This window comes from Bos indicus, chromosome 5 (assembly GCF_029378745.1).
Source record: "Bos indicus isolate NIAB-ARS_2022 breed Sahiwal x Tharparkar chromosome 5, NIAB-ARS_B.indTharparkar_mat_pri_1.0, whole genome shotgun sequence".
NCBI classification, from domain to species: Eukaryota; Metazoa; Chordata; class Mammalia; order Artiodactyla; family Bovidae; genus Bos; species Bos indicus.
The window spans coordinates 27,368,060-27,383,074 of NC_091764.1; the positions used below are offsets into that span (position 1 = coordinate 27,368,060).

A 15,015-nucleotide genomic window follows, 5' to 3' on the forward strand; every position below is an offset into this window, starting at 1 on the left:
CAGCTAAAGTGTTGTGGTCTTGGTGTCTGCACAATAAACTTCATTTGCAACTCATAGCATGTGATGTGTGTTTAATGTCAAGCCTTGGCAGAAGTGAGTAGCCAGGAGCTATTAGTCATTGCTATCTGGTCAGGAAGATCCCCTGGAGAAGGAAATGGCAACCTACTCCAGTATTCTTGCTTGGAGAATCCTCTGGACAGAGGAGCCTGGTGGGCTCCATGGGGTTGCAAAGGGTCAGACAAAACTTAGCAATTAGACACACACACACACACACACACACACACACACACTGAGTAGGATGAGCCTCGACTGGAAAAAGAATGAGAATTAGGGCAAGGATTAGATGTTCTTTTCCTTAACTAGGAAAAGCCAATGGTGGAAGGAATTTGTACTTTGGAGAGTTCTTTTCTGAAAGTAAAATAATGAAACAGGACACAGGCGAGTTTTAGGAATTTTCAGTTCTGGAGGTATTGTGAGGTTTATTGAGTACAGTTGAATCATGACTGTGGTTCACTGGTGTGTATCCATGCTCAGTCACTCTGTCCTGTTGTAGTCTTTGTGATCCCATGGACTGTAGCCCACCAGGCTCCTCAGTCCATGGGCTACAGTCCATGAGGTTGCAAAGAGCCCAACACGACTTAGCTACTAAACCACCACCAAACATCTTTTGCCATACTTCCTTTTTTCCCAAAAATGAATAATAAATTTCTCAAAGTAGGAAAAGAATATTTGCTCAAACACAACGTCTTTCTAAAATTCCCAATTTATAATGCTCAACTGTCCTCCAAAAAGTAGTGACATTCTACAAGACAGTCCTTGTCACTTTATCCTGGCCAGTACCAAGTAATCAATATTTTTTAATTTGGTGGTGAGGCAATATCCCCTTGTTTGAATTAGCAATTATATCTTATTGAAGAAACCTTTTCATATGCATATTTTTCCTTTTGCATTGCTATTCTCTTCTTAAAAGTCTTTAAAAAGGTTTTTTTTTAAGTTGGAATATTGTTGATTTACAATTTTGTGTTAACTTTAGGTGTACAACAAAGTGAATCAGTTATACGTATACATATATCCACTTTTTTCAAGATTCTTTTCTCATACAGGTCATCACAGAGTTTTGAGCAGAGTTTCCTGTGCTATACAATAGGTCCTTGCTAGTGATCTATTTTGTATATAGTAGTCTGTATATGTCAATCCCAGTCTCCCAATTTATCCCTCCCCACTACTCCCCCAGGTAACTGTAAGTTTGTTTTCTACATCTGTGACTATTTCTGTTTTGTAGATAAGCTCATTTGTATCACTTTTTAAGATTCCACATATAGTGATATCATATATATATGTCTGTCTTTGTCTGACTTACTTTGCTCAGCATGACAATCCTTAGGTCCATCATGTTGCTGCAAATGGCATTATTTCATTCCTTTTTGTGGCTGAGTAATATTCCATTGCATATCTTCTGTTGATGGACATTGAGGTTGCTTCCATGTCTTGGCTATTGTAAATAGTGCTACAGTGAACACTGGGGTGCATGTATCTTTTCAAATTATAGTTTTCTCCAGATATCCATAGTCCTGCATACTGAAGATTTTCTCCAAAAGGTTTTTAGGTTTACGTTTTAAGTCTATTGTCTTATGAGTCAATTTTTGTCTAAAGTGTGAAACTTAACTTGAGGGTTTTGTTTGATAGATTGTGCTTTTGATCTCTGTTATGGGTTGAATTGTTTCCTCAAAAAAGTTATATTGAAGTCTTAACACTCAGTACTTCTGAATATGACCTCATTTGGAAATAAGTTTTTAAAAAATTTCCCTTGAGACTTCTTTTTTGACCCATGAGTTATTTAGACGTAAATTGTTTAGTTTCTAAGTGTTTGGAAAAAATTTTGTTTTTTTACAATTTTTTTTTTTGGCCACAGTGTGCAGCTTGTAGGATCCTAGTTCCCCAACCAGGTATTGAACCTGGGCTCTCGGTTGTGAGAGCACACAGTCTTAACCACTGGACCGCCAGGGAATTCCTGAAATCTTGTTTTTTAAAAATTAAAAAAATGTTTTATTTCCGGTTTTATTCCTCGTGATCAGAGAATACACTCCATATGACTTGAATTTCTTCTTTTAGTTCTCTGAGTTTGTTTTCTTTTTTAAACTGAAGTATAGCTGATTTGCATGTTGTGTGAGTTTCAGGTGTACAGCACACAGATGCAGTTATACATGCACACATACATTCTCTTCAGATTCTTTGATCCTATAGGTTATTACAAAATATTGGGTATAGTTCCCTGTGCTACACAATAGGAATAGGTCCTTGTAGATTATCTATTTTATATATAGTAGTGTTTACTCATTGGAAAAGACTCTGATGCTGGGAGGGATTGGGGGCAGGAGGAAAAGGGGATGACAGAGGATGAGATGGCTGGATGGCATCACTGACTCGATGGAGGTGAGTCTGAGTGAACTCCGGGAGTTGGTGATGGACAGGGAGGCCTGGCGTGCTGCGATTCATGGGGTCGCAAAGAGTTAGACATGACTGAGTGACTGAACTGATACATTAATCCCATCGTCCTTAGCTCCTGAAGCCCCTAGTTGCTGTACTTTCTTCTCTCCACCTTTAAGATCTTCCTATATTTATTATATCTGTCATGTCCAGGTTTCTAGTTGTGGTAAGTGGAGTGAGTTCACACCATTTCTCCTGCTAGAGCAGTGTCAGAAGAAAGTCTGTCTGCTCCATCTTTCTGGATAAGAAATACTTAAATATTCTTTTACAACATGATTTTAATGCTCATGAGGGTGATGGGGATTGGCTTTCTGCTTTCTTTGGGCTGATTCCTCAGAGATACATGCCCCAGAGGCTTGAGCAAAGGCTCGTGGTAGCACTGCCCCTCTGTGGGAAATGGGACTGACTTAGTAACTGCATGAAAATTAGATAAGGGTTCAGTGGACATTGATTCCCCAGGTGAGGGCAGGGCCAGGATATGAAATGCAAGGGACCCACTATTTGAAAAGCCACTTAGGAGAGATTTAAAGGTAGGTACTGAGGATCCTGTCCTTAGGAGAAATGCTTTCAAGGGTCACTGAAGCATCTCTTTGTCTCCTCCATGGCTTCCTGGGAACCCTTCCTCCACCCCAGTTCTGCGAGGTAACTAAAGAGGAGTAGAGGGAAGATGGGATTTGGATCTTGTCCTCAGGAAACTTTCTGGCTGTTTGGGAGGATTGGCACACACCTGGAACACAGGTAGAGACAGGGAGTTAGCATAGATAATCGGTACAGTTTGGGGAAGCTGGCCAGAGAGGAGTGGCTAGACTGGGATGTGATCAGAGGTTTTCCAGGGTATCTCTGTGGCAGGTTCCCAAGGAGAGAAGGCCAGTGGGGGAGAGGGGAAGTCAAGGCCATGTAGGGGGAGGGCACTCACACACTGCACTGCTTTCTGAGTGCGAATACTTGCTTTCAGCCCTTAGGGAATGAGCTCAAGGCCCACGACAGCAGTCTGTATTGAACAGTTTTGCTGAGACACTACGGGTCTGAATCACTGACATATGGAAAGGAATCAATTAGGGAGTGCTCCTGGCTAGGACACTCTATGTCCTCATCACAGCACAGCCTTGTTTCACGGCTGTGAATTGCAGAGGAAAAAACCTTAGTGTCTAGGGAAAGAAGACTGAAAAGATTGCTAAGGACTATGGCTGATAGTGAAATTGAGACTGTCCAAGAAAATGATTATTCTTAAATAGAAAATAGCTTTTTTTGTATAAAAAAGAAGAGGAGGTTGAATTTGGCAATTGCTTGGTACAATAGTTGTAGAAGCATCATACTGTTATATTATAATGCAGAGTAAGGCCAAAATCTCTGCACAGAAATGGAAAAGAGGGATTGGCAAACTGTTCATTTGAGCACTTGCCTAGTGAAACAATTGCATTTTTACGGAGGAAAGTATGTACTGTGAATGTATTTGGAATTGGGAATTGTGAAACTCTTGGGTCATATAATTTGGTAATATCAAGGATCTAATACAATTCAAATGTCTACTCTCTCCCTTAGAATTGTGAACCAGGTTTCTGTCTTATTAATTTATGACCCCAGAACCTAGTTTAAGACCTGGGACAGAGTCAACTCTCAACAGAAGTGTGTTAAATGAACAGACAGATGGATGAACAAACACATGAACGGCTGGCTGGCTGGACAAACAAATAAGGCCTGCAGAGCTTCGAACGTGGGGTCAGAAGATCAGCCAAAAGAGTTCTCAAGACCAGGGCCTGGTGTTTGTTTCCTCTGGGACTCATACAAAGAAAGGCTCATGAAATGTGATCCTCAACTATAACAGCAAACGTATGAGTTCCTGTTTTTCCATTTGTGGAAGGTGGATCCTCACAGCTCCTCTCCAGGTCTAGTGAATTAAATGAGCTTCTGTATATGAGGAGCTATTTTAATGCTGGAAAGCGCTGCACCAGTGTGAGCCACTGTGAATGGTGACAATACCACCAGACTTCAAGGTTAAGGGTGGCAGTGATGGGAGGGTCCAGAACAAAGTCAGTGTGTGTAGCGAAAGGTGTGCAGGGCAGCCTGGTTGGCACAGAGGAGCAGGAGACTAGCCTGGGAGGGCACAGAGGGCCCTGCAACCAGAGGACTGGGCCTGGATTCCTGGTGGGCTCATCTTCCATGGCCCAGGCCAGCCATGAGACTGCCTCCGGGAACCCTGGGAAGCCAGGCCGCGGAGCCTCTTTCTAACCATATAAAAGCAGCTTAGCCAGGGTCCTGGGTGCAGCCCATCTGATTCTGGTACAGTCGTGAAATCTCTCACAGATGCTGCTGTCAGTTAAAGGTCTCCCCTCTGCGCCCCCGCAGTCTGGTCCCCTCAGTCCCATGCCCTGGGGAAGGGCAATTTGGAGGCTGTGACACACTTCCCAAGATCTTTCTAGGGATAATTCAGTCAGCCTAATTATCCCATGTTAATTAGATACGACTCAAATTACAGGAGCAAGGCTTGCAAGCCTAGCACTCTGGGAGGTTTAAGTTATTTGCCCAGTGTCTCTGATTTTGCTGGGAAAAAATGATTTGCTCCGGGCAAACTAAGCCCACAAATTAGGGCAGTGGCTCCCTCCTGAGCCCTATAAAGGAGGCATCTGAGACCGTAGGCTGGTAAGCTACATCTCACCTAAGCGTTGGCATCTCTTTCCAGCTCGCTGGCCTCCCCAGCATGAGCCGCCAATTCACCTACAAGTCGGGAGCTGCTGCCAAGGGGGCCTTCAGCGGATGCTCAGTTGTCCTCTCTGGGAGCAGCTCACCCTCCTACGGGGCAGGGAGCAAAGGGCTCAGCGGGGGCTTTGGAAGCCGAAGCCTGTACAGCCTGGGGTGTGCCCGGAGCGTCTCTTTCAACATGGCCAGCGGCAGTGGACGGGCAGGGGGCTATGGGTTTAGCCGAGGCCGAGCCAGCGGCTTTGCCGGCAGCATGTTTGGTAGTGTGGCCCTGGGGCCCATGTGCCCATCCCTGTGCCCACCTGGGGGCATCCACCAGGTCATCGTCAACAAGAGCCTCTTGGCTCCCCTCAATGTGGAGCTGGACCCCAAGATCCAGAAAGTGTGTGCCCAGGAGCGGGAGCAGATCAAGGCTCTGAACAACAAGTTCGCCTCCTTCATCGACAAGGTGGGAATTCCTGGAGAAAGACAAGGTCTGTGGCAGCTTAGGATATCTAGAAATTCTAAGGCCCAGTTCCTCCTCTCATGGGACCCAGACCAGCTCAGACTCTGGTTGAAAGACAGACTCATAACCTATAATACACCCTAAACTATAAGGCAAGGCAGATGGGGATCAGTGGTATGCGAGAACAGCGGTTCTCAAAAGGGGTCCATGAGCCGCTATCGGTCAGCATCACCTTGGCACTTGTTGGAAATGCACATTCTCAGGCTCCACCTCATACCTACTGAACTACAAATTCTGGGAGTGGGGCCCAGAAATCTGTGTTTTAACAAGCCCCCTGGTGATGTCAAGACACTCTTACGTTTGAGGACCACTGAAGAGCAAAGGGGTAGGAGGGTTTGGGGAAATAAACATTTCCCAAGCTTAGGGGAGCAGGGGAAGCTCACCACGGGTGACGGTGAGGGAGGGCAGTGATGCATGAGTAGGAGTTTGCCAGACAGAGGTGGAGAAAGGCAACCCAAGGAGAGGGAAGAGTCACATGCGGCCTGATGGGACTTGTCTGAAGAGTGGGGAGAACTGGGGTTTGTGTGTTGGATGAATGGTGGGAGAGGCACTGGCACATTGGAAAAGCACAAGAAGGGAATTTGGGCTTGACCATGTAGGTGATGTGGAACCACTGGAGGGTTTTGTGTGAGGGAATGGTGGAATGTTCGTAGATTGCAAATTGAAAAGGCTGGTTCTCCCCCTGGGGAAATCCTCTGAGGTCATAGGCAGCCAGAAATGAAGGCAACATGGGAGGGCTCGAGACCCCAGATCAATTGGATACCGGCCTCTGGCTGGGCTGGGAGAGGCGGTGATGGAGGAGACAGAGTAGGCAAAGCACAGGCCAGGCCACCAGAAACCCAGAGAAGGGGTTCCTAAGAGCGTGAAGGCCTGTATGGCCAGGTTACATGCCTAAGGACTCACCCAAGAAAGGTGGATCAGGCTAACCATCAACACTGGTCTGGGCAGGTAAGGACAGGTGCATAGGAGATAGATCTTGATGAGGGGCAAGCGAGGATAATGAGGCCCCTCCTGATGTCAGTGGCTGATCCCCAAAAGATAACTGCATTCAGACAAAGGACCTGGGTGGGAAGGGGTAAGAGAGTCATTTTCTGAGGGATGAGGCTATGTAACGTGAGGGAACACAGCTACTGTCCAGGAAAGAAAATTCCCTGGCTTCTTGCCATTGACTATTGGTTGGCTGGATTCCAGGTGAGTTTCCTGGAGCAGCAGAACCAGGTGCTGGGGACCAAGTGGGAGCTGCTGCAGCAGCAGGATCTGGACAACTGTAAGAACAACCTGGAGCCCATCCTCGAGGGCTACATCAGCAACCTGCGGAAGCAGCTGGAGATGCTGTCGGGGGACCGGGTGAGGCTGGACTCAGAGCTGAGGAGCATGCGTGATGTGGTGGAGGACTACAAGAAGAGGTGAGTGGAACCCTGCGCCCAGGCTGACCACCTCCTGGGCCCAGGCTCTCCCCACAGTCACTGAGATGTATGCCTCTGGCCTCAGGGGCACTGAGCTCAGGTGAGAGTGACCCATCCTGAGATCCTCTGCCCAGACAGGATCAGGGCCTTCTCTGGGTGGCCAGGTGGGTTAGAGAGGGGACAGCCAGCATTTCGGGCAGTGGGGAGGCTGTCCTAGTTGGTGGCTCTCTTGCTCCCCATTCACAAGAGCCCAGGTGTACATACCATAGCCTCTCAGGTCCTAAGCTTGTTCAAGTTGCCCCCAAGTTCCCAAGAACCTACCAGCTGGGCAGGGAGCTGGACTTTCCATCGGGCTTCCTTTCACTTCCCTCAGATCCTGGACATTTAGGCCATGTTCCTTCCTCCTGTCCCAGGGGACAGTCTGACTGCCTTGGGACTCACACTTGGCAATGGGGTGAAGTTATTGATAGGGGTGTCAGGCAGCTGGGGTGACACAAGAATCATGACTGAGAGAGGGGCAGTGGTGTGTTCCTGTGATTTGGACAGAGAGGGAGGAGGAAGAACCTTTTCACTCTCCAGGCTTCAGAGGAAATCTAGACCCAAGCCATCCAGTCCCCAGGTCCAGGAGGAGGTTGCTTCAAACCCTGCCCACGACACTGGCCACATAGTCCTAATGAGTTGGGCAGATTTGCAAAAATGTAAAATAATGTCTATTAAAAGGTACATAACATGGGCATCGCATCTCTTCTTTCATGATGAGAACACACCCACCCACACCCACACCCACACACACCCTTCTCATCGTAATGCTTCTCCTGCAGGTATGAGGAGGAAATAAACAAGCGCACAACTGCTGAGAATGAATTTGTGGTGCTTAAGAAGGTGAGGACAGGATGCATGTCCCTCGGTCCAGCAGGGTGAGGAGTGTAGGAGGTGAGGAGTGTAGGGGGTGAGGGAGGTGAATCAGAGGAAAGACTGGAGTCTGTACCCACTGCAGAAGGGCCCGGAGCTGAAGGCCACAGGAGAAGGTGGAGGGATTTGCGGCTTGGGGACACCTTGATGTTTATCCAGTGCACTTCACTTTGTTCAGGCCTATGTCTTGTGTAAATGGGCAGGAGTGCAGACGTGGACAGTCACTCCCAGGCCACGCCCATGGTGGCTTGGGGAAACAGCATATGCTTTGAGAAGGGCTGCAGGTTCACCTTCCAACTCTGTCTCTGGCCACCTTCAGCTCTGACCACCGTGTGACTGACCATAGGGAGGTAGGGCTCTCTCCCATACTCTCTTTGAGACAAAGTAGGCAATAAAAAGATTCCATTCTTGGATGGGGCAAGAGGAGTTCCGGAGGCATAAGGAACCTGCTCAGGGTCTTGCAGTGAGTTCGGGTGGGGGTCACTTCTTGACCCCTGTGTCTTGATTCCATTTTCTGGGGCAGCTAGTCACTGAACTGGATGTGGGGGGCCAGCGCCTTGGAGACCCCTGTCTGGGCTTGAAGAAGGGCGATGTCAGGGGCTCTCTGGATTCTCCTAGGACGTGGATGCAGCGTACATGAGCAAGGTGGAGCTGCAGGCCAAGGTGGATGCCCTGGAGAGAGAAATCAAGTTCTTTACATGCCTGTACGAGGGGGTAAGTCTCCCCCAGTTCCTGTACCCATCCTGGCTCCGTCGTCTGGAAGGACAGATGTGTGAATGAGTGGTTACTAACTCATCAGGAACTTTAAGAGCCCAGGGAATCTTCAGTGTTGGGATGCTGGGAGCTTTGTAGAGCAAAGCAAGTGACATCAATCTTGGTACATCCAATGATGTGTGCCATCCACTCCAGCCTGGCCACCAGCTGTCCCCTCTCACATCCTTCAGGAAGCCATGGGGCCCTAAGGGTCCCCACTGACCCTCAGCCAAGCATATTCTCACTTCTGCTTGTCTTCTCTTTGCGGCTTGGGAATTTCCTCGGGCCTAAGCACGACTCCCCAGGGATGGAGGTGAAAGTCTCACACCCTTTCTACCGCCTCTGTGACCATCTGGTTTCAAGCCTCAGCCTGTTGGCCCATTCATGGGCTCTCAAATGTCCTTACTGTCCCTTGTGTGGTGGCCAGGCTGTCTCGCCTCCACCTTCTGCACTCCTGACCGATCTCAGGTGACAGTCATGGGGGCTGGTTTCTTCTTGGGCTACTTCAAAACCATGCGGCAGTTTTAGATGTGGTGTTGGAACCTCTGGACCAGTGAACTCCATTCTTGGAGGTTTTGGGGACCACAACTTGAGTCTATTTGGGAGGGTCTGAGGAGCTCCCTGCTGGGGCAGGCCCATCACCTTGGCACATTCTTCTGCTCACAAAGGGCATTTCAAGCTTCCTTGTTGCCCCTGCAGGAGATTGCTCAGATGCAGTCCCACATCAGTGACACATCTGTCATCCTGTCCATGGACAACAACCGGAACCTGGACCTGAACAGCATCATTGCTGAGGTCAGGGCCCAGTACGAGGACATTGCTCTCAAGAGCAAGGCGGAGGCCGAGGCGCTGTACCAGACCAAGGTGAGCTGCACAACTCTCCAAGGTCATGTGTTCTGGGGCCTCTGGTCCATCCCATGACCCACCATGGCCTACATGCTCGCTAGGAGCACAGCATTGTCCAGGGTGCTGGGGAAGCCCCAGAGAAGGAAGAGATGGCAGCTCTGTCCTTAGGAACCATGAAGCCATCAGAGAAAACACACAGCTGAGTGCAAATGAGTGTGTCACAGAAACACGAACCTTGGGGAGACACAGGTTAGGGAACTAGGTCTGGGTGGGGCAAGTAGGGAGCCATGTCCTTAGAGGCAGAGAGTTTTGAACTAATTCTGGGAAGAAGGAAAACGTGAGTAGTTAGCATCTCAACTCCTTTGTTAATGACAATAAATTATGGAGTCTCATCTGAGATCAGGTCATTCCTATCTTTTCATTCAAGTCCAACTCCGAGGAGAAAGGGGGAGGTTTGAGTCCCTTAGATCTTGACTCCTCTCATGGGTTGTAGGCGGGGAAATGAGTCTTCAGATAATTTAGTTTCTCAGATCAAAGTGGTGACTTCCTAATTGTCCTTGAGGTTTATCAGGTTCCTTCTCAAGGGAAACCCACACTCTTGAGACCTTATCTTGCCCCTCCCCCTGCCCCCTTGCTACCTCAGGGGCAGAAAGATTTGACCTGCAAGGGTGTGAGGAAGGGAGGCTTTCATGGCCTAGAAGACAACTCAGGCCAAGGCTTCTTGATAAAGGTGCGAACTCAAGTCCCCAGTCCCCATATCCTTCTACATTCCAGCTTCCAGCCAGGATCAGGGATGGCTATGTGGCCCAATCATTCTGGATTGTCAGTGACCAGTGCTTAATCCCAGATTCCTTCTAGAAGAATTAGGCATAAACATAATGTGGGTTCATTTTTTTCTTGAGGTTACCCACACCAGGATTTCTCCAGCTCAGGGCAAGCACTCACTGAGAGGAATGGCATCAGTGTCATCCTAGAAACAGGACTGTGAATGCTTATTATTACTCCCTTCTTGAAGGTGAAGAAGTGGGATTCAAGGAGTTTAAATAACTTTCCAAGGTCATTTAGCTGATAAGTGATGGAGCTGGGTCTGAATCTACATGTCTGATGTTCCATAGCACTTAGACAGAAAGTCAGGAGGTGACTCTGGTTGAGGAGGATTTATGAGAAGGGCTTGGGATCCCTTGGGAGCTGAATGGCAGGAGTTTAATCTCCTGTCTCAGGAGGAGATGACTTGGTGTCAGAATCAGGGACTTAGTGCCCTGGTGAGGAGAGCTACTGTGCAGAGATGCAGAAGGCCACCTGACCTGGCACCAAAGATAAAACACAGGAGCACAGTGAGAAGCACCCCGTACCTTCCAGGGAACTTGGCATCTTTAAGAAGAACCCTGACTCTAGGACCATGCTGGAGCCAGATATTAGACAACTGGCAAGCCCAACCCCTCAGAGACAGACAGGCAGTGCAGAGTCACTGGAGTTCTGAATGTCACATGTTCTTTGTGTTCCCCTTACGTCACTTGTCAAGGTCATTTAGCTGGTAAGTGATGGAGATTACCATATTCTGGGGTAAAAATGGAGTACTCTCTGTTGATTATTCAATGGATGACATCAAATGCAGGAATAATCCCAAACTAATAGAGGACTCCAAATTCATGACCCATGGTGATAGGATATAACCAAATCTACCCCCGCACTCCCATACGCACAAAATGTGCCTCCATGTCCAGCAAGACTGCCAGTAGCCTGGAACTCAGTTGAGCTATGAAGGGGAGGAAGTCCCAGAAAAAATAGGTTGGTGGCTCATCAGCTCCCTCTTTGGTTCACTTATTAATTCATTCATTCACCAACCAGACCCCTTTTCTAGCCAGACTCTGTGCTAGATACTGGGAATTCAGAAATAAAACTAAAGGTCTCTGCCACCCAGTCATTCTGAGTCTGATGGGAAAGACATTGAAATGTGTGGTCACAGTACAGAGTGGTAAGATCTACAGACTGGCATGCCAGGGACTATGGGCACAGATGGGCACCCAAGCAGGGACCAGTGAAGGCCTCCTGGAGAAAGTGAGTCTGCCCTGGCTGAGCTGGACCTGATTCGGGGAAAAGAGAGGATGAATGGGGAAGGGTTTTTTAGCAGGAGGAAGGGGCTCGTGCACAGACTCAGAGATTTAAGAGCACATGGGCTCCTTATGGAACCTGAAACTGTTTGGCAGAGGTGCGGAATCAGGTAGGTGATAGATGAGGGCACTAAGAACTGAGCCTGAAGAGCCTAATAGAGTCAGATCTCAAGGCACCTTGATGCCAGGCTAGGAGTTGTTTGAATCTTACCTTTACTTTGAGGCGCTATCAGCAGAAGAGTATCATAATCAAAGTTGTGTGTTGCAAAGCTGCAGCGTAGAGGATGTGAGACTTTCGACTGTCCTTATGGCCAAAACCTTCAGTGAGATCATCTCTGCTGAAGGCAGATAAATCAAGTCAAAGAACAGAAGTCTGAGCGGGAGGCTGTTGATAGGCCTGTGAAGCTGGGGACCCCTACCCATTTCTACCACACTCCCCAGGCAAAGGCACGGCCCGCTAGGCTGAGCTTAGGTTCCTGTGTTGGCCCCTCTCACCCTAGTTCCAGGAGCTGCAGCTGGCAGCCGGTCAGCATGGGGATGACCTCAAACACACCAAGAATGAGATCGCAGAGCTGACCCGGCTCATCCAAAGGCTGCGCTCAGAGACTGAGAGTGTGAAGAAGCAGGTGAAGGGGCTTTGGGGTTTCCTGGCTCACTCCCAAGGGAGGGGTAAACTGTCAGTCACACATGCTTCCCCCATGTCCCTTCTTCTCAGGGTCTTCCATCTCAGAACTCCTTTCCTCAGATGGAGCCTCTGTTCTCATCCTTCCACACTTAGCTCTCACCTGAATCCTGGAATAATTGGAAAGGCCTTTTCAGAAAGCCAAGGGGCTGAGAATAACAAGCCTCTCAGTTCCAGGTTGACAGGACACTAACTCCATGGATGTGGCTTTGCTCTAGGAAGTGGGCAGGATAGAGCATGGTCCAACCACAGCAAGCACTTGGAGGGGGGCAGTGAAGGGAAGGGTACCTTAGAACACAGGGGGCAATGCCACCTCCTGGTCCTCAGTGCTCCAACCTGGAGACGGCCATCACTGACGCTGAGCAGCGGGGCCACTGTGCCCTGAAGGATGCTCAGGCCAAGCTGGATGAGCTGGAGGCCGCCCTGCTCCAGGCCAAGGAGGAGCTGGCCAGAATGATGTGTGAGTACCAGGAGCTGATGAGCACCAAGCTGGCTCTGGACATCGAGATCGCCACCTACCGCAAGCTGCTGGAGGGCGAGGAGTGCAGGTAGGTGATGGGAGGGCTCTTAGAATGTTAGGGCTGGAAGGACTTTTGGAATCCTCTGACTTAATTTCCCAGGTATGAGTGGCAGGCTGTTGGAGGGGTTGGAGATACTTTTTAGGTCACTTACAAACATAGCCTTAAACAGCATCCTGTCAGATAATAAGAGGTGATTTCCTTTACGGTTTTCTTTCCAATCTTCAGACTACAACAAGGAGAAAGCTTCAGCGTGGTGCTCTTGTATATATGACACTGACCTGACACTTGTAAATATCTCTATTAGTAAAGAGATGGTAGATCCTAGGTTCAAAGTCTCTGAGCAGACAATATCTAGCCAAAATTTTTTTGTTTTATTTATTTTCACTGCTACTGTTTTTGTCTTTTTTTGGTCCAGTGATGCTCTTTTTCTATGTACCCTGTTGATATAAAACTTCCTTTTAAGAGAAATACATTTTTTGTCATAGAAGACAGTCAATGAAAAATACTAAACATATAACAGTATGAGTTATATGTGATCATAGCAACAGTTGAAAGGGTAGTACATGAAGTGTTGACACTTGAAAATCCCCATTCTAACCTAGCATTATTTTATGAATGAGACCCAGAGAAGAGAACTTATTGGTCCTAAAGTCATAAAGTTAGTTCCTTAGTGGCAACTCCTGATGCCAGTATTTCTACACTTGTATTTATTCAGACAGTAGCCCCACAGGGATGAAGAAGTGGGCTGATGGGAAGCGCAGCAGGAGGGCCCCTGGGAGGTGGTGTTACCACAGGGGCTCCAGGGTTGCAAGTTCACACATCTCCTAAGGGGAGAGACCAGAGAGAGGTGCTTAGAGTCACCCAGGGCAGTTCATGCCACCTGGCCAGCTGGAGGACTTGTGGAGAACGCACTACCTGGCTGCTGGTTGCAGGCTGGGCTGAGGGTAACTCAGATTCCATGTGATGGAGATTCACCTGTGCCTTTTGTCCCCTTGCAGGATGTCTGGAGAATACACCAATTCTGTGAGCATATGTGAGTATTTCACACCCCTGAAAGAGTATTTTTAGCCTATTAATGAACACAAAGGAAGTGGTCCCCTACCACCAGGACCCCCATGGAACAGCCTGGGTTCTGCCTGCTAGAGCAACATTGTCCTAATCACCTCCTGTGCTGAGACCTGCCGCCTCTTCCTTGATGGGGTCAGCTTCCCATCACATCCTGACGTTTCACACTTCCCCATTTCTGGCCCCTTCCCCAGAAACCTCACTCATAAGACTCTCAGCCCCACGCTCTTCTGCTACCCCCCATCCTGGCTTTGCTGCATGCCAGAAGCTGTGAGTAGGAAGAAGGGCACCTCCTCACCCGGAGTGAGACCCAGGTGTGCACAGAAACATCGTGCACAAGCAGTTGAGATGCTGCCCCAAAGGATTCAGCCTGGTCTCCTGAGAGAAGCCAGAAAAAACTCACCTGTATCAAGCACTCAGGAAATTCTTTGGAAAAAATTAAGAATGTCTTCTTAAGTTAAACGCAAGATTTGCTGGCTTACATGATGCTTAGGCATCATCTGCTCTTTGGGGAGAAGCCCCTGCTACTCCTGTTTGTTCGAAGAATGAGAAGGCATTGGGCTTGGGGGTCCTGTGGGATCTGGGCTGATTCTCCTGGTGCTCAAGCTGCTCAGGAATTGAGCATATGTCACTAAAGCCAAGTCCCCAGTTGATGTGGAGTATTACTTAGGAGGGACACATTTAATCTAGTTAGAGCTGGGAGGCTGGAGAGGACTTTGGGTCAGTCCTGTCCTGGGACACACACTTATTAGTCCTCCCTCTGTCTTCCACAGCCGTCATCAGCAGCTCCATGGCCGGGACTGCAGGCACAGGAGCCGGCTTTGGGTACAGCGGCAGCGGGACCTATGGCTATCGGCCCAGCTCTGTTGGCGGGGGCTATGGCTTCCTGCTGGGGGGCTGTGTCACTGGCAGTGGGAACTGCAGCCCCCGAGGGGAGGCCAAAACCAGGTTGGGGAGTACAAGTGAAATCAAGGACCTGCTGGGAAAGACCCCAGCTCTGAGCTCACCCACCAAGAAGACCCCAAGATAA

General features: G+C 48.6%; 1 protein-coding gene across 1 annotated transcript; it reads left to right on the forward strand.

Moving 5' to 3' along the window:
* Nucleotides 1–5,185: 5,185 nt before the first annotated feature.
* LOC109558682 (keratin, type II cytoskeletal 73) lies at nucleotides 5,186–15,015 on the forward strand. The gene is made up of 9 exons (XM_019960019.2): nucleotides 5,186–5,632; nucleotides 6,881–7,095; nucleotides 7,917–7,977; nucleotides 8,626–8,721; nucleotides 9,460–9,624; nucleotides 12,218–12,343; nucleotides 12,727–12,947; nucleotides 13,919–13,953; nucleotides 14,759–15,015. The coding sequence occupies exons 1-9, from the start codon at nucleotides 5,186–5,188 to the stop codon at nucleotides 15,013–15,015; spliced, it is 1,623 nt and encodes a 540-aa protein (XP_019815578.2).

Excerpts from the sequence above, each read along its gene's own strand:
- LOC109558682 (XM_019960019.2), top strand. The coding sequence starts at position 5,186 with ATGAGCCGCCAATTCACCTACAAGTCGGGAGCTGCTGCCAAGGGGGCC. Across the intron at positions 5,633-6,880 it reads TCGCCTCCTTCATCGACAAG|GTGAGTTTCCTGGAGCAGCA; the intron begins GTGGGAATTCCT and ends GCTGGATTCCAG. Across the intron at positions 7,978-8,625 it reads AATTTGTGGTGCTTAAGAAG|GACGTGGATGCAGCGTACAT; the intron begins GTGAGGACAGGA and ends GGATTCTCCTAG.